The 21,852-nt window shown below is 34.6% G+C and overlaps 2 protein-coding genes, 1 long non-coding RNA gene, 1 other non-coding gene and 1 pseudogene across 5 annotated transcripts; 1 reads left to right on the top strand and 4 right to left on the bottom strand.

The window, feature by feature from the left end:
* Positions 1-1,563: 1,563 nt before the first annotated feature.
* On the bottom strand, positions 1,564-3,370 carry LOC140983995 (protein NRT1/ PTR FAMILY 4.6-like; annotated as a pseudogene).
* A 558-nt stretch (positions 3,371-3,928) lies between these two features.
* On the bottom strand, positions 3,929-8,154 carry LOC140985294 (MACPF domain-containing protein CAD1-like). Its single transcript, XM_073453110.1, has 6 exons — positions 7,557-8,154; positions 5,842-6,080; positions 5,452-5,647; positions 5,129-5,312; positions 4,807-4,958; positions 3,929-4,717 (listed from the first exon to the last, which is right to left on the bottom strand). The coding sequence occupies exons 1-6, from the start codon at positions 7,851-7,853 to the stop codon at positions 4,088-4,090; spliced, it is 1,698 nt and encodes a 565-aa protein (XP_073309211.1). The 5' UTR covers positions 7,854-8,154; the 3' UTR covers positions 3,929-4,087.
* A 2,406-nt stretch (positions 8,155-10,560) lies between these two features.
* Positions 10,561-10,634, bottom strand: TRNAI-AAU (transfer RNA isoleucine (anticodon AAU)). The gene has a single exon. It is a non-coding gene; the product is annotated as a tRNA-Ile (tRNA).
* Positions 10,635-11,445: 811 nt separating this feature from the next.
* Positions 11,446-15,043, bottom strand: LOC140984592 (BES1/BZR1 homolog protein 4-like). Of its 2 annotated transcripts, XM_073452129.1 has the most exons (3): positions 14,623-15,034; positions 11,875-12,629; positions 11,446-11,779 (listed from the first exon to the last, which is right to left on the bottom strand). In XM_073452129.1, the coding sequence occupies exons 1-3, from the start codon at positions 14,839-14,841 to the stop codon at positions 11,776-11,778; spliced, it is 978 nt and encodes a 325-aa protein (XP_073308230.1). In that variant the 5' UTR covers positions 14,842-15,034; the 3' UTR covers positions 11,446-11,775. The 2 variants fall into 2 exon arrangements, with proteins under 2 accessions (XP_073308230.1, XP_073308231.1); XM_073452130.1 differs by having other exon boundaries at positions 11,446-12,629; positions 14,623-15,043.
* On the top strand, positions 12,636-14,570 carry LOC140984593 (uncharacterized). The gene is made up of 2 exons (XR_012176644.1): positions 12,636-13,971; positions 14,029-14,570. It is a non-coding gene; the product is annotated as an uncharacterized lncRNA (long non-coding RNA).
* Positions 15,044-21,852: the final 6,809 nt, after the last annotated feature.

Below are 21,852 nucleotides of genomic sequence, written 5' to 3'. Positions count from 1 at the left end.
TTTATGACGACATGTTTTGTTAGTTTATATTTTTTATTTGTTTTTAGAAAATACTATTAAATAGTGGGCTATTTCCCATAGGTAACAATTGACCAAATAATGCCATTAATGTGACGTCACGAATGTTTTAAAAATAAAAGTTACAATTTCTTTCAAGCATGAGCAAATTCCTTTTCTTCTTCTTAGTTTTTTTCCCCACAATTTTCTTGATTAATAATGACATAGGCCTGTATACTATATAATAAATGTAAATAAGAGTTTTTGTTTAATTCTAATATATATTTCTTATAGTTTTCCAAAAATTTGTTTATCGTATAAAATAAACCAATCAACCAAATGCCTATGAATAAGTCTTTTGTGATGTTAGTGAGACAAATCGATCTGATCTATACATGCAGTAAGAAATAATTTTGATATAAAAAATAATATTTTTTAATATGTTAAATCGAGTGTTCAATCTCACAAAATTGACTCGTAAAACAGTCTCATATGAAAATTTTTTATTAATTCAATGTTACAAAAAAAAACTCTTTGAAAAATATATATGAACTTTCCTAATAATAGATAATTGAGTGTAATTATTATGAAGTTAATTTATTGGATTATGTTCCTTTCCGTGACTCGAATAACAACTCGAAAATTATAATTTATATTTTTTCGTTCTAAATATAAAAATTTATTTATTTTTGCACATGTATTAAAAAAAATTATTGAAAAAACAATTTTACATAAAAACTTCATATTTAATCTTTGTTTAATTCATTTAAAAAATAGCTGAACATTTTTTAATATTTAGTTAATATAAATATATTAGCAAAACGAAAAAATACAACTAAATATAGAACTTTACTATATTTGATACAAACAAAAAAAGAAAGGAAATATATATAATTAAGACGCAAGTAGTATTATACTTGCTATTTATGCATTATGTCATAAACAGAGAGTACCTTATAATAACCAATTTAATCTACTCACTTCAAAATTATGTTAACATATTTATTTTTAATTAATTTACTAATTATGTTTTGTCCAATTATCTTTTAAAAATTTTAATCTTATTGTTTTGAATTAATATAAATAACACAAAATTTTAAAATTTAATCTTATTGTTTTGCATTAATATAAATAACACAAAATTTTAAAATAAAATCAATTGTTTAATCATAAAAATGAAAATATAAACACGCAATTATTATTAAATTAGAGACTAACTTATGTTTTTTAATAAAGAAAAAATACTTATCTTCTCAACTTAAAATAAAATATTCAATTTTTATTTATTAAAACTATCATAAAACCTAGATTAGTAGATTCATAATAAAATAAATTTTTATCTTTTTCTTATTTTTAAATTTTAAATGATTATATCACACTAACATAAAATATTACTATTGAAAAACTATTTTTAATTTTAATAAAAAAAAATTAGATTTTTCTATACAAACACTATTTATTTAATATCTAAAATTGAATTTGCTTGTCCAAATCTGCACTATTCTCGTACAATCTGCAGCTCATGGATATGTTGCACTGTCGCAACTCACTTTCCTTTACTTGTACCTACTTGTGACGACAAGTAGATGCAAAAATTGAACTAGTGCTAAGGAATTACCCAAGCGCCATTGAACTCCGAAGGAAACAGCTCGATAACGATTTGACATCTTTCGGGGCCTGGGAATAGAACTCGAGGAGCCCGACGTATGTAAACATGTCTGCTATCCCAATATGAAGTACTGAAACCACAGCCAGAAAACGCTGATTGGGAGTGGCGGCTGAAGCAACGGGATTGAATCAAGCATGTTGCTATCTCTTGCATCTCGTTTGCGCTTTACCTCCATTATTGCAGCCGGGGCCATTGACAGTGAGGATAGGATGAGACCAACTCCAACTCGTGGAAGATACGTTGTGCCTGTGGGAATGCCATTGAATTTTCTTGCAAATGGGACAAATATTTGATCGTACAGTGGAACGCCGATTATCATAAACAAGACAGGGAGGACTGCTATCGATGCAGGTGGAAAATCGAAATTCTTGGTGATGCTTGTGTCCATTGTTATTCCCGGTTGGATGTAAAGGGCTTGAAGCTGAGCCAAGCAAAGGGTCATGATGGTGGTGCAGCAAAAGATTGGAACAATGTTTGGTATTATTTTTGCATTTTCGACTTGCGTCGCTCGACAGAGTTTCCATGGATTCGGCCTTTCCGAGTTTTGTATTGAAGGAGTCAGGATAGCTGCTTTATCAAGAAACCTGGCAAACAAAATCGCCAGAAAATCTGATATGGAGAAAAACCAATTTATGTCATATTTAAATTCCTTGAAAATGAGGGAAACTGAAAGCATCGGCGTGCGGTAAAACTTCTGATTGATTCGCTGCTTCCCTGTAGTTATTGATCTCGTACAAGTCATTAAAGCCGTCAGAAAGTTAAAGCTTCCTGTTTCGGGTGGATGCAACATAGACCTTTTCGGGCAAACAAAAAATAAATTACCTTCAGTCCAGCAAGAATAGAATTCGTTTACTGTGTTCACCTGTACTATTTCAGAGAGGGCACTACTCCCATTTATTACATGGATACGATATCGTGGTAACCCAGAAGCGAAGATCAGTAACCCAAAGAACATAGAAATCATGCTCGCAAAGAAACCCCAATCCCACCCTTTAGTATCTTGGATCCAAACAAAAACAGTGAGACTAGTAGCACCTCATCATCGAACTGGTCAGCACCATGTGATGGCAATGCAGCTTTTATTCCTCCAAATCAATGGCTGTAGAATAAAAACCAACAAACAAGAGCACAGCTTTGGTTCCACTGACTTGTACACAATGAGAGTTTTTATCATATATGTTGAAGAGAGGTGGCCTCAGTTGGATAATGAGCTTGCAGAGCTAGCAGCCCAAGTCCCTAAATGAAGGAAAAGTTCAGTGATTATAAGGTTTTTGAGAAATGAAGCATCTGAATTCATGAAAACTAACCAGAAACTCGACAGAAGCTGCTACAAGAACTGCTTTGAATCTGCCTTCATATGTGTCTGCTAGAAAGGCCACGGCAATGGCGATAATGTAACTAGTCCCCAACAAGTTTGTCAGTTGAGTCGCTGCATCGTCTATGCTAAAGTGCATCACCCCAGTATAGTATGTTACCAAGTTTACTGCCAATCCGAAAGTTGCCATGTGCTCGAAAGCATATGTCCCTTTAAAAAAACGTCGTTGGTATTTGACAGACCTTCTAAATTATGTTTTTGAATTGAAATAGTTGTGGTGGTACCTAGAATGAGTTATGAGACACCTATTCGACCATGCTTATCTTTTCGAGCCGTATTTTTCCTTTCCAATTCACCTTCCCTTCAACACATTTAGTATTTTCCTGCATAGTTTTGAGTACTGGTGGTATCATATGCATATGGAAAACCAAAAATGCTAATTAAGCTACAACTGAAACGATTATTGGATGGTTTTAGTTAACTCTTATGGGGGTATATTCTAGAAATTATCCAACATTTACACCCTATTGTTTTTAAATTGAGATGGTTGGTTTCTGCTCGATTAGTAAAATCCAAATGGAAAACCACCCCTTGATTCGAGATACTCATGTCTTATTTATTTGTCAGACTCAGCTAATCTTGATTCCATCTGATTATTTTTCGAACTTTTGCAATCAGGTTCAATTTGAATTCTAATCTTTTGTGTCTCAACGTTGAGTTCCTTGATAATCATTAATACAAAAAAAAACAAAAAACAAAAGTTTTGAAAAAGATAAAGTGAGATTGAAGTTTTTTGACCAAAGATAATTCAGTTAGACTTAGTACTGATAAAATCAAAACAAAAATATTTGTTGATATGCAGATGAAAAGAAAGAAAAATTAACTTCTGAGAAACCAAAATACAAAAACAAATGCAGATTTTTACCCTTATACACGACAAGCATCAAGTATAATCTCAATAAATATTCAAGCACAATGAATGACCGACTATATTGGCATATATAATGTACAGAAGAATAGAGCAGTAGATCGCCTGATCAAGAAATGAAAATATATTATCCTGTTAATGGAGGTACAAGCAGAATCCTAGCTAACGCAATCATCTATCAATAGTTCAGTAGAGAGTACTTTACACGTAAAACAATTTTCCCTTTATCAACTCCAAGCTTGGCTCCGGTTACCAACCAGTGCCCTGGCATATCTTGGGGCCCTTTCAACATTTCTGTCATATCCACAATTTTTGTCAGTTTTCCAATTATGCTGGAACCGTCCCCTTTTTCGTTTGGTAATGAAGTAGACGAGCCATCAAGCTTTTGTGCAGCAGATAGATTTGAGGGACTATGATCCCATACAGATCGCCTTAAAGTACATCCTGGTACTTTGGAAAATAGGAGTTTAAGGTGAAGCACGCTTTTTGCCCCAAAATCCCATACACCTAGCTGAGCCCCGGTGACAATATGAACGCCAGAAAGATCTCCGATGCATGTATCTGTGTACTCTATTGGTGCAGTGCTTACATGCGAGAATTTTTTCCACTTAATTGGTTCAAACCATCTGCTATCCTGCTCTTCGGGTCCTTGCCACTTTGGTGCACCTATAGCCATGTGGGAGTCCCAATGGGGTTGAAGAATTTTGGGAAGAGACACTAGATGTTGCAGGTTTATAGAAAGACGATTTTGCTTGCAACCATCTAGGCTAAGCTTGAGCCCTGTGACAGGCTTACGTCCTACAGCAACCTGTTACATCGTAGAATGTCCAAAATTAAACATTGAAATAAAGTGGAGAGTCGACACTGACATAACATTGTAACAGAAGACTAAGATACCTGATCGTGGCTTATATAAAGTTTAGGACCCATTAAACTGAACTGAAGAGATGGACACACGGGTTCCTTCCTTTGTAGGTTCTGCTCAGGAGCCCAAACCCGAGGAATTTGAAAATCCAAGAAATACTGTAGATCCTCGATAGGCGGCTTATCTGAACAAAATGAAATTTTTTCACAAAGTTCAAGATGTAAGAGAAACAACTCTAAGATATTCATTAGCCAAATATTCAATTTCCAAGAATTTTGAGCTGGTAATTAGAAGAAAATTCTGCATGATTTCCAAATTCCGCTTTGAACAAAATAACAAAAGATAAACTCTTACACTCCAAGTACAATTCAATAGCACGAGCTAAGTGTTTTATTCCAGGTACTCCTTCAAGCAAAGACACAATGGGCATAAATGTCATGTTGATAACATCAGGCGCTCCTTCTACGGTCCTGGCCCACTTGCCATAGCTCTGTTCAAGGTCATCTCCTCCTCTCCTTCTGAAAATGACGGTAACGTCCTGCATAAATAAATAAATGCCATAATTCTGTAAACATGTGATACATAAATGACCTAAAAGTATTCAAGAGAAAAAAGTATGTTTGATCAGCATATAGTCAGCTATACGGTACAAACTCAAAGAATGCTGCTCGACTCACCTTGTCCTTGTATTTTAAGGCACCAGAACTAACATAACCCTTTGAATCTGCGAACCTCTGCTCTCCAATGTCTTTCACGTATATTTCAATATCTGACATCGATAATGGCGATGGCTGGTGCTGTCTGATGTAGACAACATCCCTTCCTCCAATTGTCGCTGAGGTAACGATATGAGTGCCATAGTTTTCAATAAAGCTGACAGAATATTTGACGTAAGAAAATCGAATAGCGTGTATATTTCATATTCATGTTGTAGAAGTAACCAAAAACTATAATTTCAGATACACTTCATAAACCAAATAACTTGGAAACTTCATGCAATATCCAGGAAAAGGATGATATATCAGTGAAATTCTGATGCTAAGTCCTAAGACTTTCATAGATGCTACCTTGCCAAGGATGCAGGGTCCCAAGAATATGGAACGGCACTTTTGACTTCTTCACGCAAAATTAAATTGAGATTTGTTAGTGTGACCGTATATAAGGGGATAATGAATCCAACCATCACGAGGGATTGTGTAGCTGCTGCATCAAGCTGCCAAGAGCCAGTGAAATTAAACATGGCATTGAAGCTTCCAAGCGGTATATCACCAGGTATATCTGATTTTTCATTAAAATACTTAGCCATCTGCAAATGCAAGTATGGAATAAACATGAGATGAATAGCTAGGTGAGGAGATTTAATTGTGAAAGAACACCAAGAAAATTAAATCATGAGTAGCAAATGCTCATTTCAGACCAAAGATGGGCATTGAGATTCTCAAGTCCATAGGTCCTATAATAAAGGTTTAAGGGCGCTGTACATCGGGAAATAAAATATATTGAGGAGTAGCAAATGCTCATTTCAGACCAAAGATGGGCATTGACATTCTCAAGTCCAAAGATCCTATAATAAATCTTTAAGGGCGCTGTCACATCGGGAAATAAATATATTGAGGAATGAGGACTCAACCAAGGGAAATGCTCATTCTCCATAGCATATAATAAATTTATTTACTCATTTAGAGCCACGCTGTCATGATTTAGTGAAGAGATTTATCACAATTTTACCTTAGTCAATTATCAAATATGAAACAAAACATTATCTCAAACAAATGGAGCAACACAAAAATGGGTAACCTTGCGTGGCATGTGATCAAACTATTTGCCCAGTGCTATTTAACTGTGAAGATGTAACTAAACTCCTCGATTAACACCACATTCAAGAAATAGGCACACACAATTTGTATGTTGCGGCAGCAAAAGGTTTTCTCGAATTTCATATCTGACACCACTTCTTTCAATCATGATAAATGTCCGCAAAGGCGCGCCAACTTCAGATTGAAGCATTTTTTTCCAACCCCTTTCATACCTATAACTCATACTATGGACCTGTCTAGAACAAGAAGTAGTTTCCAGTTGTGCGGAAATTTTTAGTAAAGCTATTTTTTTAAGCCTACATGGGATATATAACATTGGCCATGCCTTTAAAAGCCAACATCCACATCTGGATAGCCTTCAGTGACCTAGCAACATTTGTCATATTCAACTTAATACTTTCCCAGGGATCCCCCTCTGCTACGTTGATTCATTAAGGGGCACCAATATTAGGATATAAACCCAGAGAATAAATCAAACAAAAAATAATAACAAGTATATTAAGTGAAAAGCCAACAAGCTTATAAAGAGCCCCAATATTTGTTTAGAAGTCATTGTGGGGCGTATGACAGAGTGTGTTTTAGGTATTTGTTCGTGTTTGTATAAGGTTATAAAAGTTTTTAAAACGCTTAAGAAATATAACCTCAAAACATAACATGGATTCAATATAATTTACGTGCATTAAAAAAAAGCCAATAATCTTGTATCCCGTGCAATTAAAATGGCAAAGAGAAAGAAGACAATGTTTCCACACAAGATCCTACATATTATCCAGACAATCCGACAAAGACAACTCATCACCAGCATTTTTAGTTCAAGTGTTCAGTAAAAAAGCTAAAATCTTGCGCAGCCCCATTCAAGGTTCAATATCCAACCAAGAACGATTCATTATCATAACCTCAACAATACCTTTTTATCTCAATCGAACAGAAATAAATCACGGGAATGGGTCGGGCCAGAAACAAACCTCGTGGAAAGTCCAAACAGGGGTCTTCACATTAGAGCTCTGGCCTACAGAACACCCAATGTCAACAGAAACATCTCGGATTGCATAAGATTCAGAAATTTCAAGATCTTCGGTGTTTTCTTCGTCAATATGCACCAACCTAGAGCCAGGGGCTCCTTTACAATAAAGCAACCTAATGTCAGAAGTGACGTCAAAACCCCGTCCCAGAGCTTGGATTGAGTTGCAGAGAGTGGTGATCAGTGAATTTTCTGGAACTGCTGGGCTTGTGCTACTGATGCTCTTCTCTGGGAAATCCATGGAAGAGCAGAGATTCAAGAATGTTTCATTCAGTTGATTAGAGCGAAAAAAGAATAAAGTTGGGGGGGGAGGGGGGAGAATTTTCTACGTTATTTTCTTGGGAGGTTTGTTGGGACTTTGTCAAAGATTGGACTTTGAACTCTCTACCATGTTGTTTTTGTCGGATCAGATTCGGTGGTTGTCTATTCAAATCAAAATTTAATAAAAGGGAGGAGAGGCTTTTGACTGTATGTATAATAATGGCAAGATTCAAGAAGCGCGTTGCCTTTGTGAGTGGATTATTTTGATTCAGACCCATCTTTTCTTCTTCTCTTCCATCTTTGAATAAAGAGTAGCTATGCACTATATAAACTTCTAGTTTTCCTGTATATGTCTTTTATATTTTAAGCATTTCGTCCATTACCAAGTCCTTCCTCATGTCTGGGCTAGGGTCAATATTTTGAACCATCGTGGCTTTAGCTCTGAAAGAAAGATCCGGTCTTCGTGATTTCGTGTAGAGGCTTTTGTGTGAATTTGATAATATTATAGGCCCAGGCCCCGAATGTTGGTTCTGTAGATAGATAGATCCATATGATATTGTAGTTGCTCCAAACTATACTAGGCCTAAGCTGCTTGTTGGGTCAGCAAAATCAATGTCTGACCAACTGCCCATTCTACCTCAAAATAAGCACCCAGGAAAAAAAGACCAATATGCAGATCATGAAGAATCATAACACTGAATTACTTGGGGGATGCTTGTGCCCATAAGAAATCCAGAGCCACCAATTAATAAATCGGGCTGCCCAACGCAATAAAATAGTTTTTATTAAATTAAAACAAAAAAAAACTGTCTTTTGTCCGTGTTTTTTACATAGACATAGTGGCTAGTTGATTACTGACTGGATTATGTTACGTTGTTTAAATATCAGAAAGACTGCACCTTTATAAAAAATTACAACGGCATGGGGCTTTGTTACGACGAACATGAGGTAGAAATCATGTAATGATAAATTCCACCACCATAGACGGCAAGACTGGGCTCGTCGGAAGAGTTCCAGCGAAATGGTTGTGTGGTCCGCCGAACAGTAGTCTTGGGTCCCGCTTGCTAGGGTGGATCCAACTATCTGAGCTGAGACATACGCAAGTACCTACATGAAATAGTTAACTAAGAAATTCACAAATGGAGCCCCATCAAATGAATAATATGTTCTAAAGAACTGATCTGAGAATCGTGATTTTTACCTGTTTGCATGGGAGCTTTTTGCAGGGGCAAAAGAAGGTTACGGCGGGAATGAAATATGCGCCGAAGATATGACCGACCGAGTAAACCATGACCATCACAACAGCCCCCACACGATCGTGATCCCGGCCGTGTCACCACTTTGTCCTTATCAAGAAGTATGTGCCCAATATTGTCTCCGCTATCATCTGCCATGTGAAATATCATGTAATTTCTCATACATGAACTACATAATATTTAGTTAATTAGTTACTTTTTGCATGAAGGGTGGACTGAAAAGACTGCATTCGCTTGAAAAACTCTCATTGAAATTCAAATCATCATCCTTTATATCTGTAGCAACGCCATTTGATACTGAAGAAGAAGCGGCCGAAACGATAATGAAAGGAAAAGATGTCTTGAACTAGTATAATTTGGTGAGGCGGGTGAGTTATTTGATCTATAACTATCATGAATAATAAGGGCATAAAAACAATAAATTTTCATGAATTGTGTCTTGTCAGATATTTGTTTCATAAAATTGATCCGTGAGATCATCTTACAAGAGTTTTTTGCATGAATTGCTCATGCTTCATATCATATATATGCATGTGAGCAAATGGCTAAAATTCAAGCATTAGGAACTATGAAAACATCGTTGTATGGATTAAAATCAGATACCCCATTCTGAATTTTTATGTTTAGTTCTTCATTTTTTTTAAAAAAAAATATAATTTTTGGTTCGATTTGTTATGGGATGGGAGATAAAATAAAGATTTGGGAAATTTGAGTTTCAAATTTTTTATTTTGTAAAAAATTCAAATCAAATTGCCATTTACAGTTCGGTTATATTTTTTAATTGCGGTTTATATAGAGAAAATTGATTTCGCATTTTAAGTTGTTGCGGTCAGTTTTTGTGTTTTTTTTTGTGAATGAGAAAATAAAACAAATATTCAAATTAATTAAAAACAACAATAAATAGTGTACTTGAAGATAATGTAAACACAAAAATGCAAAATAAAAATAGGTAAAATAACATTCAAGAATCAAAACAAAGTTAAAATAGATAAAATAGGATGGTTGAAGTTTTATTTTTACTGATGATTATAAAACTAATTTGAATAATATTTGTGGTGTGGAGAGAGAAAGGGTGAGAACAAAATGAAGGAGAGTTGGGAGAGAAAATGACGCAATACAAATTAGAAATAAGAAATATATTGAATATTGATATATAGTTAATAACTTTAAATCAAAATAACGCTAAAATAAACCTTGATCTAATATCATACATATGTATTAATTAATGATTCCTGTCTCCTCGCCCTGACCCGGAATGGATGATTGATTTCCTTCTTTCTTTGTAAATTTGATTTATTTTTTGGGTTGATATATAAATAAATGTGTTCCATTTCCGTTAGAGACGATCGTGTAGTTAGTGGGTACCGTTTGGTAAATTTCAGTTCTCGGAGGGTAAAAAAAGGAGACCGTACAAAATTAAAATGTATTCATTGGCCCATGCAGGTCTCGAACCTGCGACCTTCGCGTTATTAGCACGACGCTCTAACCAACTGAGCTAATAGGCCTTTGATGACCTCATCGAATCTAGTTTTAAATTAAACATTATTAATCGTAAAGTCGGTTCTATGACACAGGATTCTTCCGCGGTAGATTTGTTTTCCGAGTCAATTGGTTTTCAGGGGTCGATTGAGCTTGACATCGACATGTATTATCACGACAGACAAAACTAAATTAAGCAATTTGAGATGGTCCCCCGGTTCTCATGCTGCTTGTTATACATGTAGCTGTAGTAAAGGTTTTACTCTATCCATTATAAGGTAGTGAATTCAAATAAATTACTTTGCATATTTAACTTCAGAGTGAGTCAGCAAACGCGATTTAATTTTTCCCTATGCCTTTTGATCTTCAGTACATTACGTCTCTGCACTTGCGAAACAGTGTTTCTAGAAAAATATATGCATACAATCATTGTTTCTTCTCTCCCTCTTTAACAACTCAAGTTTGTAAGTGCGTCGTGATTTTATTTCTTTCTATTTAATAGGCTAGTTCAGTTTTTGAACCTTATTTGGATCTTAATTATTAATGTCGAACCAAGTTAATTAACTCCTCGGCCAGTTCCACGCGTTGGTTCATTGTATCCATTTGATGTAAAATTCAGACTGCCGTAATAATAGCTATACTGACCGTATAAATTTCCCGTCATTGAATCGAAGTCATAATTACCATCAAATCGTAAAAGTAAAAGTTGAGTAGCTTTTCATCAAGCCTAGCTTGCCCAAGTTAAATTGAAATTTTTTTCCTACAGCATGCAACTGGAGGTTATGGGTAGGAAAACCCCAGAAAAAGGCACAGACATACAAAGACATGCAGACCAGAGCTGTACAAGAAAATTCGATAGTCTTTTGACGTCCAAGGTACATTCAATTACAACACAATTGAACACTTGCAGAATGTTTCAGTATTCAAAGGGGAAAAAGAATCAAAACAATTTGCTGGGTAAAACACAACATTAAAAATTTCTGCCCGGGAAAAAAATGTGCAGAGCTAACTACATAAGCTAATTCTACTATAGATACTCTTTTTGAGAACATAGTGAAGCAAAAAGGAAAAGACAGAAAGCAACCTGGTCCTACCGTGTGCAATAATTTTAAGAACTGTCAACACAAATTTAGATAGATACCAACTTAAGCCCTTTCTTCCATGTCATCACCTGAAATTTCACCAAATCAAACGTTTTGTCCTCAATCAACGAGAAACATATCTTGAAAAAGTCAAAAGAGGGAAGGAGAAAGGCTTTTGTGTTACCTAGTACCAGAATTCCCAAGAGTAAGTTCGAGATAATCAGGAACACACTCATCATGTATACGCTCTCCTTCCCAAGGTTTCACTAGTTCTTTGGTATTGCTTCCAAAGGCAAACTCAGCTGAAATTGCGTCGGACATAGGAACATCAGCTGTCTTGTCAAGCCCTGCCGTGAAAGCAGGAGAGCAAGCTCCGCTTTGCCCTGGGGTCCACATACGGGAACCTCCATTTGACAATGGTTCTTTGAAAATAAATGGGTTTGGTGATACAAGGCTGAATGTTGGAGACGAGGGTCCCTCTTGAGGGGTTTGAACACCAGAAAGCCATCCTGAATCAGGTGGGGTTTGTATACCAGGACTTCGAGGAGCAGAATAGGGTAGGAATGGGTGGCGCTGACTAGGCCATGCTGGATTTGTTTTTGCGTCATTCCAGTTACTTCTCAATTTAGGAGTACGTGAAGTTGGTGAGCTCAGTGGAGGGGTGACTGGAGCACTTATAGAACCACCTGGTATGTAGAGATGATGCGGGAACTTAGATGAAGCGGGCATCGTGCCGGATGATAAGTTTTTTAACCATGGGATGAGAGAGTTAGGATCAGCAGTGTTACTGACATTTATAGCATAAGGAGTAGAGATGGGGCTAGGAAACGAAGACGATGCAGGGCTTGGATTGAAAGAGGTTTCTGGGCTTGGTTGATACGAGCATGGGCTGACTGCTACTGAACCCATGATGTCCATTCGTTCAACAGGCTTGCAACCCTGCAGAAGGTAGAAGCACTTGAGAAAAAACATGGACGAGGTCAAGACAATGAAATAGGTCAACAGCAGGTGTAGCCATGTAGTCCACTTCAGCCCAAATGTTCATCAGGGACTTCAACTTGATGACAAGGTTTCATTGATCAACCGTTCAAGTCCAAGTCAACATGATAATTGTGATAAAAATTTCATATTAAATAAGTGGATGCAAAGACACAAAGATTTATCATGCTCTTAGATCTGTAATACGATAAATCTATCACTGTACAATTGGTTGGAATCGACATGTGCCGGCACTCACATTAAGGGTTCCCCCACCAGTTCTGTGAATATCTTATGTGTGATAATTTAACACAGCTTACTCATCAATGCTCGATCCTTGTACTGTCGGTTTGTGTTATTGGCTCCCGGGGCCATAAACATTTTGAGCAGTAATCGCAAAACAAAACATGGAAAAAGGAATAAGCTTGAGTCATGTTATCCAATCCCCGTCCCCACCATAAAGCATATAATGATGGAGATATGCCGATAAAAAGGTCAAATAGCAATTATTCATGTCCTATAAAATTTCTTTAAAAGCGTAAATCATACTGTCATCCAATATAGCTGCATTCCCCACTAAAATTCAAACTAAACTAAGCATGTTCCATAACATGCCCACATACTCATGCAACAGCCTTATGGTTAAGTAAATGGTATAGCTATAATGAAGATTAGTTCAAGTTTGATACCCATTTGTCCCACCATATTTTAGTCTAAAGCATTTGCAACATGCACAATGCACAGCGGAGTGATCTGGCCTAGGCATTTGATTGAAGGAGATAGGGGACGATTTAGTTAGCGTTGATTCGTGGTATCAAGACTTCTCATTGTATACCACTGGTCGTGATGAGATCTTGGATCTTTCCGAGTACTATGTGCACCAAAAATCAATTTCAAAATATTAAAGCAAGCAACAAACGAACTACCAGCATGACTGACTAGAGTTGTACATGTAGTAACACCTCAAGAATTTATTCGACTATGCTCTTAAAACATTACTTAAAATATTTAAAATATTTATCCGATGATTGTAAATATAGTACTTGTCATTTCTTACGTTGTTCAAATACATTACACCAAATTGACGTTATGTTTTATAACCATTTGATCAACCCCTTGGATAATACTAATACACAAAGATAAGGTCGAACTAACCTAGTGTCATGTCCCTTCTGAATTTTCCTAAATAGAAAAGTGAAGGGATATTGCCGTTATTCACGGCTAGTTGTAAAACCCTAATTTAACCTCGACACCACATCGTATAGGTTTGATTTTCGAAACAGGGCTAACACTGACTTTATATGTTAACGCCATTGATAATTTTTTACCTAAGGTAAAAAGTCGAACATTAACAGAATAGCTGCACACATCAAATCAGACAAGATTTATAATGGATTGAACGTGGGACTATAGGCATCTTGGGGGCATCGACGTCTAACCACAATGTGATCAGAATCGGATAACTTTCTGACAATTGGATCTGTACAAACTCTCACCCGGAGTGAAAGTACAGACGGGCCCATGTGTTTCTCACTTTGGCTATTATTTAAAATATATATATATATATTCAATTACGTATTTAAAAAAGAAAAAAAACAGCAAGATGACTGAGAAAGGTGACTTATTTTTTACCCAAAAATTATTATTATATTACTCTCCCACTCGCATCATGCGCCGAGTGCATACAGCGCACTTTAGCACTAAGCTATGGAACCAACTAGCCTATCAGGCCAGCGGAAGCACCTGCTGACCGGATCAACGTGAATGCGTCCAGCGATTTTTGCAGGCAACACCACACAGAAAGGAAGGAAGCTCAAAACTACAAGCATAAGAGTTATCATTACGGTTCCAGAACTACATTAATCAGCCTCCGTCTAAAGATCTATGCCACCATGGAGCAACTTATATATGCTTCACCTTACGCAGTGGAGTGTTTTCATTAATTGTATCGTACCTTTCTGTATGTGGTCCCATCTTCTTCCACGATCCAACCAGCTTCGTTGCAAAGAGCTTTCAAGACCTCGTTGTTGTCACAGTGTTTGGGGAGCTTGTAGTTTCCGTACAAGCGCAATCCGGAAAAGATCTTGGCCGCGATCGCACGCCTCCGCCGCTCCCTCCGCTTGTTGTTCTCTCTCTCCTTCCAAGTCGGCAACCTCGAGCCGCCCGACGTCATCAAAAAAGCTCAGCTTCCGAATTTTCCGCGAGCAGATGGAGATATTATCGCCGGAGAGTTGAATGAACCAGGTTGTAAACTATGACCGGTCCGATTGGACCGGGTTCATGTGAAGATTATTTGAGAATGGAATGGAGAAGGGATTGATCCTTTGGGTTGTTGTGGTCAGTTAAGAGGAGGAGGATGGTGTTTTAAATAAATGTTCGGGATTGATATGTGGAGTTAATTACGAGAATGCCACTGTATGTTTTGGCTTTTTCATTGCCCTTGAACGCGGGTGGTGCACGTGTTTAGTCTTTTTAAAAGGGGGTTCATTGGTTACCACTGTAAGAAAAATATAAATAAATGGAATCATCATTATTATTATTATTTCTAATTTTTTATTGGTTTAGTGAATATTATATTTGCTAATGATTTTTATATATTAACTTATTGTTGGTTGTATTTATGGATATTTTTTTATGTATCCAAAAGTTGTTGAGATCTACCGTCGTATTGTTAAGTGTATCCATTGCGTCATTTGCGTGTGAGATATTTAATTAATTATTTTAGATTTAACGTTTTTATTAGTTTTATACAATATTTTTTTAAAAGATAATTTCATATTGAATCAAATTATTATTGATAATTTAAAAACAGCTAATTATCTTTAACATTTTATTAGTTTTCCTGCAGTGTGACGGAGAGCAAGGAACCGTGTAGATTAAAGGGCTTAAGCTTAAATTCTGGCTTTATTAAAGTTATATTTATTTGCTGTAACGTTTGAAATTACATTACGAATACAAACTTCATAAATTAGCATGCGGTGACTATCTAATGTAATGTATATATATACCCAATAAGCCACGTCGTTTTAGTAATATAACTTTTGTTAATAAAATTTTGGTATTATTCATTTTTTAGTTCTTGAGTATTCATTCCAATTAGAGTTACTCCAAACTGAATTTGATTAACTTAAATTTTTTAACTTGGGTCCATATTATTTAAGTAAAATCTGTTAAAACTTCACCACATCCACCCATTGTATTTTTTTTAAATTACAAGTATGATATTATTTTAAACTACAAAGATATAATATAACTGTACACACTACTAACAGAACTTAAACTTAGATTTCAAACTTACTTATCTCAAACAAAAATAAATACAAAGAAATAATTAAATCTAAACTATCTGAAATCAGCAATACTTGAACTTAAGACCGGCAACTCTAAACACCTCAATCTTAATAATTAGACCAAGGCATCGTCGGCACCCGTTGAATCTTCTTTCTATAATCATTTACTTGAGATATTTAATTTAAAAAAAAAATAGAGACTGACAGTGGCCGGGGGGACCGAAAATTCAAAGCAGGTGCACGTGCGCGGACGAGTGGGAGGGGGAGTGGGCACGTGAACTAATAAAAAAAACGCTATTGGAATATGAAAGTTGAGAGTAAGGGATGAAGACACACTTAAAAGGTTTTCTGTTTTGATTTTCTACAACTCTCTTTTAAGACAAAAAAAAATTGTGTGAAATAGGTATTTTGTGAAACAGATTTCTTATTTGGGTATCCATTGAAAAGTATTAATTTTTATGTTAAGAGTATTACTTTTTATTGTGAATATCGGTAGGGTTGACCAGTCTCACAGATAAATATTCGTGAGACCATCTCACAAGAGACCTACTCCTCTTTAAAATGTCAAGTCAATTTATTTGGTTTTTATCACCAAATAACTCCGTGAAATATAAAAAATATTCATTTTTACGTTAAAATTAAATAGATATCATCTATTTTAATATTTTATAAAAGTTGTACAAACAGTCATATACCACATAGAATACGGTAAGTTGAAATATTTTGATGATATCTCAAAAAATATTGATCAAAATAAGCAGCGGACAAAACGGTTAGAAAGAAAACTTAATTTTATATAACTCGTGTTTCAGGTCGACTAGATTAATTCGTACGTTATCTATACTAACCGAATGCTGCAAGCTCGACCTGGATGACACAGATACAACAACCGACAATATTTGATAGCATAGATAACGTCTGAACTAGTCTTTTTGGTCTGAAATATGACTTATAACAAATTGAGTTTTCTCTCTGACCGTTTTTTCTGATGGACATTTTGATAATTAGTATGTGAGATATTATCACAATGCTTTTGATCACCAGATTTTCAGACAGTGTAAGGGAGGGATGTTTATGTTGTTTTTATAAAAGATTTATATTTAAGATGTCTATTTATTTTCATAGATGAGAAATATATATATTTAATCATAGAGGAGAAATATATATTTGATATATTTTAAGGGGAGAGTTTGGTGAAAATAACTCATTTATTAATAATATTTTAATTTAAACGCATGGTAAAAAAATTTTATCCTAATATGATAATTATGTTTTATAGATTTAAGTATTTAAATTTAAAAGTCTATTTGTCTAAACTATTAATTCTTCAAAAAATAATTGTTTAGAAAATTCAAACATTTTACAAAGTAAATATTACTACACGATGAAACATAAATATAAATAAAAAACTTTTCAAGTTTCACAAAGTAACTTAGCCTTAAAATAAAAAAGTTTGGGATGTTTGCGTCATGAAAAAAAATATAAATGGTTCGGATGAGTTTGTGTTCATTGATGACACGATTCTTAAATCTTAATTCAAGTCAAATTGGGTCAAACCAAATCCTACATAACCCAATTTTTTCAGGTTTGATTTCGGGTTCAATCCTATTGATACAAACCCTAAAACCCTCGCATACTTTTCGTGTCGACTTGAGTCGGATTGGCAGGTGTGGTTCTTTTTACATCTCTATATATTTATGTTAAAGATATATTTTATTGTTATTGAATTTAATATTTTCGAAAAGTAATTTCTAAATATAGAGTATCGAGTAAGATACAAACCCAAATTTAAAGTTCACGAGATGTTTATTACCTGAAATTGTACAATAATTAGCAGACGTAGTGTTTAAGACCAGAGAGGTTGGAACTGGGTTGGAACGACAAGCAGCTCTAGATCCAGGGGCTCTTGCTATAGCACAACGTGGGGGAAAGATCATTTATATCGATATTGACAGGATCCTTTTCTCAGGGAATGGAACTTTTTATTGAGATCAGGGAAAAGGAAAGGGCTCGATAGTTAACTTCTATGTTCTCACAGACGAAAACTTGTGAAGTAGAGCAACCGTTGTCATGATATTCTACACAAGTGAACCATATAAAACAAGAGGAGAATCACGTGCAGAGATGACCTTAAAGATTTTACAAGAAATGGAAGATGTCTGATTTACTTTTCAATAACCAACGTGAGCCACAATCAGTTTTACAACCTCTGTTATATACATATATTTGAGAGGATTTATTGTGAGATAAATGTAGTAACTTAGATCATAATCCCTTAATTTAAGAGCTAAGCCATATCATCGCATCTCCTTTGATTATGAAGCAGCTTTACACCAATCAATCTTAGTCCCTAATCTGTCTCCATTGATATGATCATGACTATATATGAGGAATATTTATTGCTTCTGATCATGGTATCATTCTAATTATTTCCATAAGAGATATATATCTCCATCTTTCTCTAATCGTGGAGCTGAATTTGTGTGAACGTTAATAGACCTCACAGACTCAATCATCGAAAATCAAGAATCATGTTAAGCATTCAAGTTACATAGTCCTCGAGCCTTATCTGGAGACCATGAATTTTATCCGACATGACTCACAAATCTAATGGCATAATGCATATGCTATATAAAAATTATTTTTCCCCGATTCATATATACCAAACCAGTAAAGAGTTTACTAACCAAATTGGGTTAAAAACAAACCTTTGTGGCAACTAATTATTAGAGTTCGAAACTAAAAAAATAATTATACAAATCGTTACATGAAATTTTTTATATGAACATTTTCAAAAAGTTATAAATTTATTTATGAATGAAAGGTTAGATTTTTAAGCAGGGAATATAGCTTTTTAATACTTCTTGAGTCACGATTCTTTAATGCGTATATCTAATTTGGATCCATTTTACGTACATGCATAATAATAAAAAAAAAAAAAAGAAAAGAAGTTATGATATAGACATATAAAAGTCACTGAACATTTATTAATATTCTTTTTCTTTTGGAAAAATGTAGTGAAATTAGTGGGACCAAATTAAAAGGTCCATTGATTTAAAATACCGTTGAGGTATTTATCATTTTATTTATTGTTTGCATTTGTGTATAACATAATATTATTCTTTTTATTCATTTTTATCTACATAACTGTTAGTTGTCCCACGTCGATTTGATAAAATATCTGAGAGTTGCATATATGGTATTGGACAATAATCCCTTTTTGAGTTAGCTTTTGGAGTTGAATTAGGTCCAAGTTCCAATCTTAACATGATATCAGAGCTCAAGTTCCACCATTATGTGTTGGGCTGCCTATAGTTAGACCACTCATTCTGCCTATAGTTGGATCATTTGTAAACTCCACGTTCCATCCGAGGGTTGACTTATGTCCAAATTCCAATCTTAACAATAATATTTTAAACAAACGAAATCTAAACCCTAAATAGCACTCGACTTATACACGGTAATATATACGCTATGTTTTTTTTACATGTCACGTACATATAAATAAACAATAATGAAATAAAATTACAATATATTTAGGGTAAGTTGAACTCAACTGAATCCGAGCCAATATTTTCCCTCTCACAGAATAAGTATGGTCGCATGAAGATCGGTGATCGGAGAGAACGTGAAATTCATTTTATATAATTAACCAATATTTATCTGACCTGGGTTAACTTAAACTCAGATCAATGCTTTATTGGATTGATTCTCTGTAATGGAGAGCATGAATTTGTCCAGTTTTGGGTCAACAACTTGTTGATTGGACCAGTTGACATTAAGTTGCATATATGTTTCACGTTGCTTCTCGTAAATAAATATATAGGAATCGTAAATAAATTCTTTATTTTTTTTTTTAAGAGCGGGAGACGCTACGCATACCATGTGCAATATTGGTGGAAGCTAAGGGATATTGAAAAGTGAAGAATGGAACGGATTTTTATATTCTACTTCGTGTAGGGTTGAAAAATAAAAACTGAGTTGCATGTGTTGGCTTTGCAAAAATTTAGTTATTACATTTTTAAATTATTATTGTTATGTGTTTTGAATTTTTTATTTTTATTTTATTATTTATTAAAAATTGAAAGAATAATGAAATAATGTTGTATATCAAAAAAATCAAATCAAATTGGTTAAGATTCGGGTTAGGGTTGGTTTTTTTTTTGTAATTTTTTTTGCTCCCATAACAACTTTTTACACACATATTGAGAAGTGCTTGCAACTGTCTTTAATAACGGTGAAAATGCAATATAATCCTTTCGTCTATAAACTATATGTTTTGGGTTGTATCTACGAAAAAACGCATTTTAATTCATTTATTTTTCTCGAGTATGTCTCTTGTGAGACGGTTTCACGAATCTTTATCTGTGAGACGGGTCAACTCTACCGATATTCACAATAAAAAGTAATACTTTTTCATTGATGACCCAAATAAGAGACTTGTCTCACAAAATACGACCCGTGAGACAGTCTCACACAAATTTTTTTCATTTTTCTCTGGGAGGTTATAATTAATGATCAGTTTAAAAGTTAATAACGAGGCTCTTTGCGTGACAAGGTACCCGAGATGAACAAACATTTCCAAGATATGGCTAATTTACAATTATTTGTGTTTTTAAAACTCGTGTTTAGGGATGGACAGTTTTTTTAAAAAAAAATAGGCTTAATTCAGAAGAAATAACGAGCAAGACACTTGAACCATTTGTGTGACAGATATTGCCCAACTCTTTACAATTGCTATAAAATAATTGTTCAATTCTTCGTGAGTTGAATTTGACCTATATCTGTTTCCACTCGTTGCATCTTTAAAGCGTGACAAGACCGCGACTGGAATAATACAGATTTCTGGAAAAAAAATGTAACAATATATTAATCCCATCAAAAGAAAAATATTTTAAATGAAAAATCTCATTCTACTTTATTATTATTAATTTTTTAATGTTTCTCAATTAAGAAAACTATCAATATATCAGTGAAGGGAAATGGAGGAAAAGAGATCTTTATGTTTCCTGGTTTGAAAAATCATATGTAATTTAGTTTGTTGCCAATTAATGGCTCACAGCTACAATGAATTCACCAGAGACACCGAGTACCTCCAAATTGGTTTTTAAATTTCACTCTTTTTCTAAGCATGTGGGTCGGTGTTTTTGTATTCATATGTAAAAAATGATTGCAGGAGAGGTTGATGGAATCGTGTATGCTAGAATAATGGTGTCCTTCCAATTTAAGCCGGTGTGTAAATGCATCGAATCGAGTTGAATATGACGGAAATTTGAATGCTTGGATTATTTTATTCGAGTTCGAGCTCGATTGGAAGTTCGAAAATTTTAAAACTTTTGGCTCAAATTCGGTTTGAATTAAAGTTTAAGTTCGGCTCGAAAGATTTGCACACTGTTTGAAATATTGTCGAAACTAAGTATTAGGCTCGAAAGATTCAAAAATATTCGCAAACTATTTGAATTATTGGTCGAAATAAGTACTCAAAATATTCTATATTTATTTATTTATTTTATAATTATATTAATAAAATTATATTAATAAAATATAAAAGCTCGCGAACTATCGAACAAAATAATTCGAGCTTGAGTTCGACTAAAAAAGTTCGAATATGTTAGAGTTCCACGTAAATTCGATAAATTCGAATACAAATAAAATATTTATCGCGAACAAGATGAATACATTCATCACTAGAAGAAAGAATTTTTTAATATATATATTTGATTCTTTTTTGAAATTAAAGTTTGATTCCACACATCATATTCTAAATCCAGGCATATATGTCACCAATAGTTACTATTTGGTTCACAGCCTAGCGTAATCCACCACTCCCCAATTTCCTGCCCTCCACCACACCACCTAAGAATTATAAAATATACACACCTCCAAGTCTTGCT

This window comes from Primulina huaijiensis, chromosome 9 (assembly GCF_012295235.1).
Source record: "Primulina huaijiensis isolate GDHJ02 chromosome 9, ASM1229523v2, whole genome shotgun sequence".
Lineage (NCBI taxonomy): Eukaryota > Viridiplantae > Streptophyta > Magnoliopsida > Lamiales > Gesneriaceae > Primulina > Primulina huaijiensis.
The sequence above is the reverse complement of the archived record's forward strand: the minus strand, read 5'-3'. Positions and strand labels throughout refer to the sequence as shown.

Coding starts and splice junctions, on each gene's coding strand:
- LOC140985294 (XM_073453110.1), bottom strand. CDS start 7,853: ATGGATTTCCCAGAGAAGAGCATCAGTAGCACAAGCCCAGCAGTTCCA. Junction 6,081..7,556: donor CTGTTTGGACTTTCCACGAG/GTTTGTTTCTGG, acceptor TTGCATTTGCAG/ATGGCTAAGTATTTTAATGA. Junction 4,959..5,128: donor TATTGAATTGTACTTGGAGT/GTAAGAGTTTAT, acceptor CATTTTGTTCAG/ATAAGCCGCCTATCGAGGAT.
- LOC140984592 (XM_073452130.1), bottom strand. CDS start 14,841: ATGACGTCGGGCGGCTCGAGGTTGCCGACTTGGAAGGAGAGAGAGAAC. Junction 12,630..14,622: donor ATGGGACCACATACAGAAAG/GTACGATACAAT, acceptor TACCTTCTGCAG/GGTTGCAAGCCTGTTGAACG.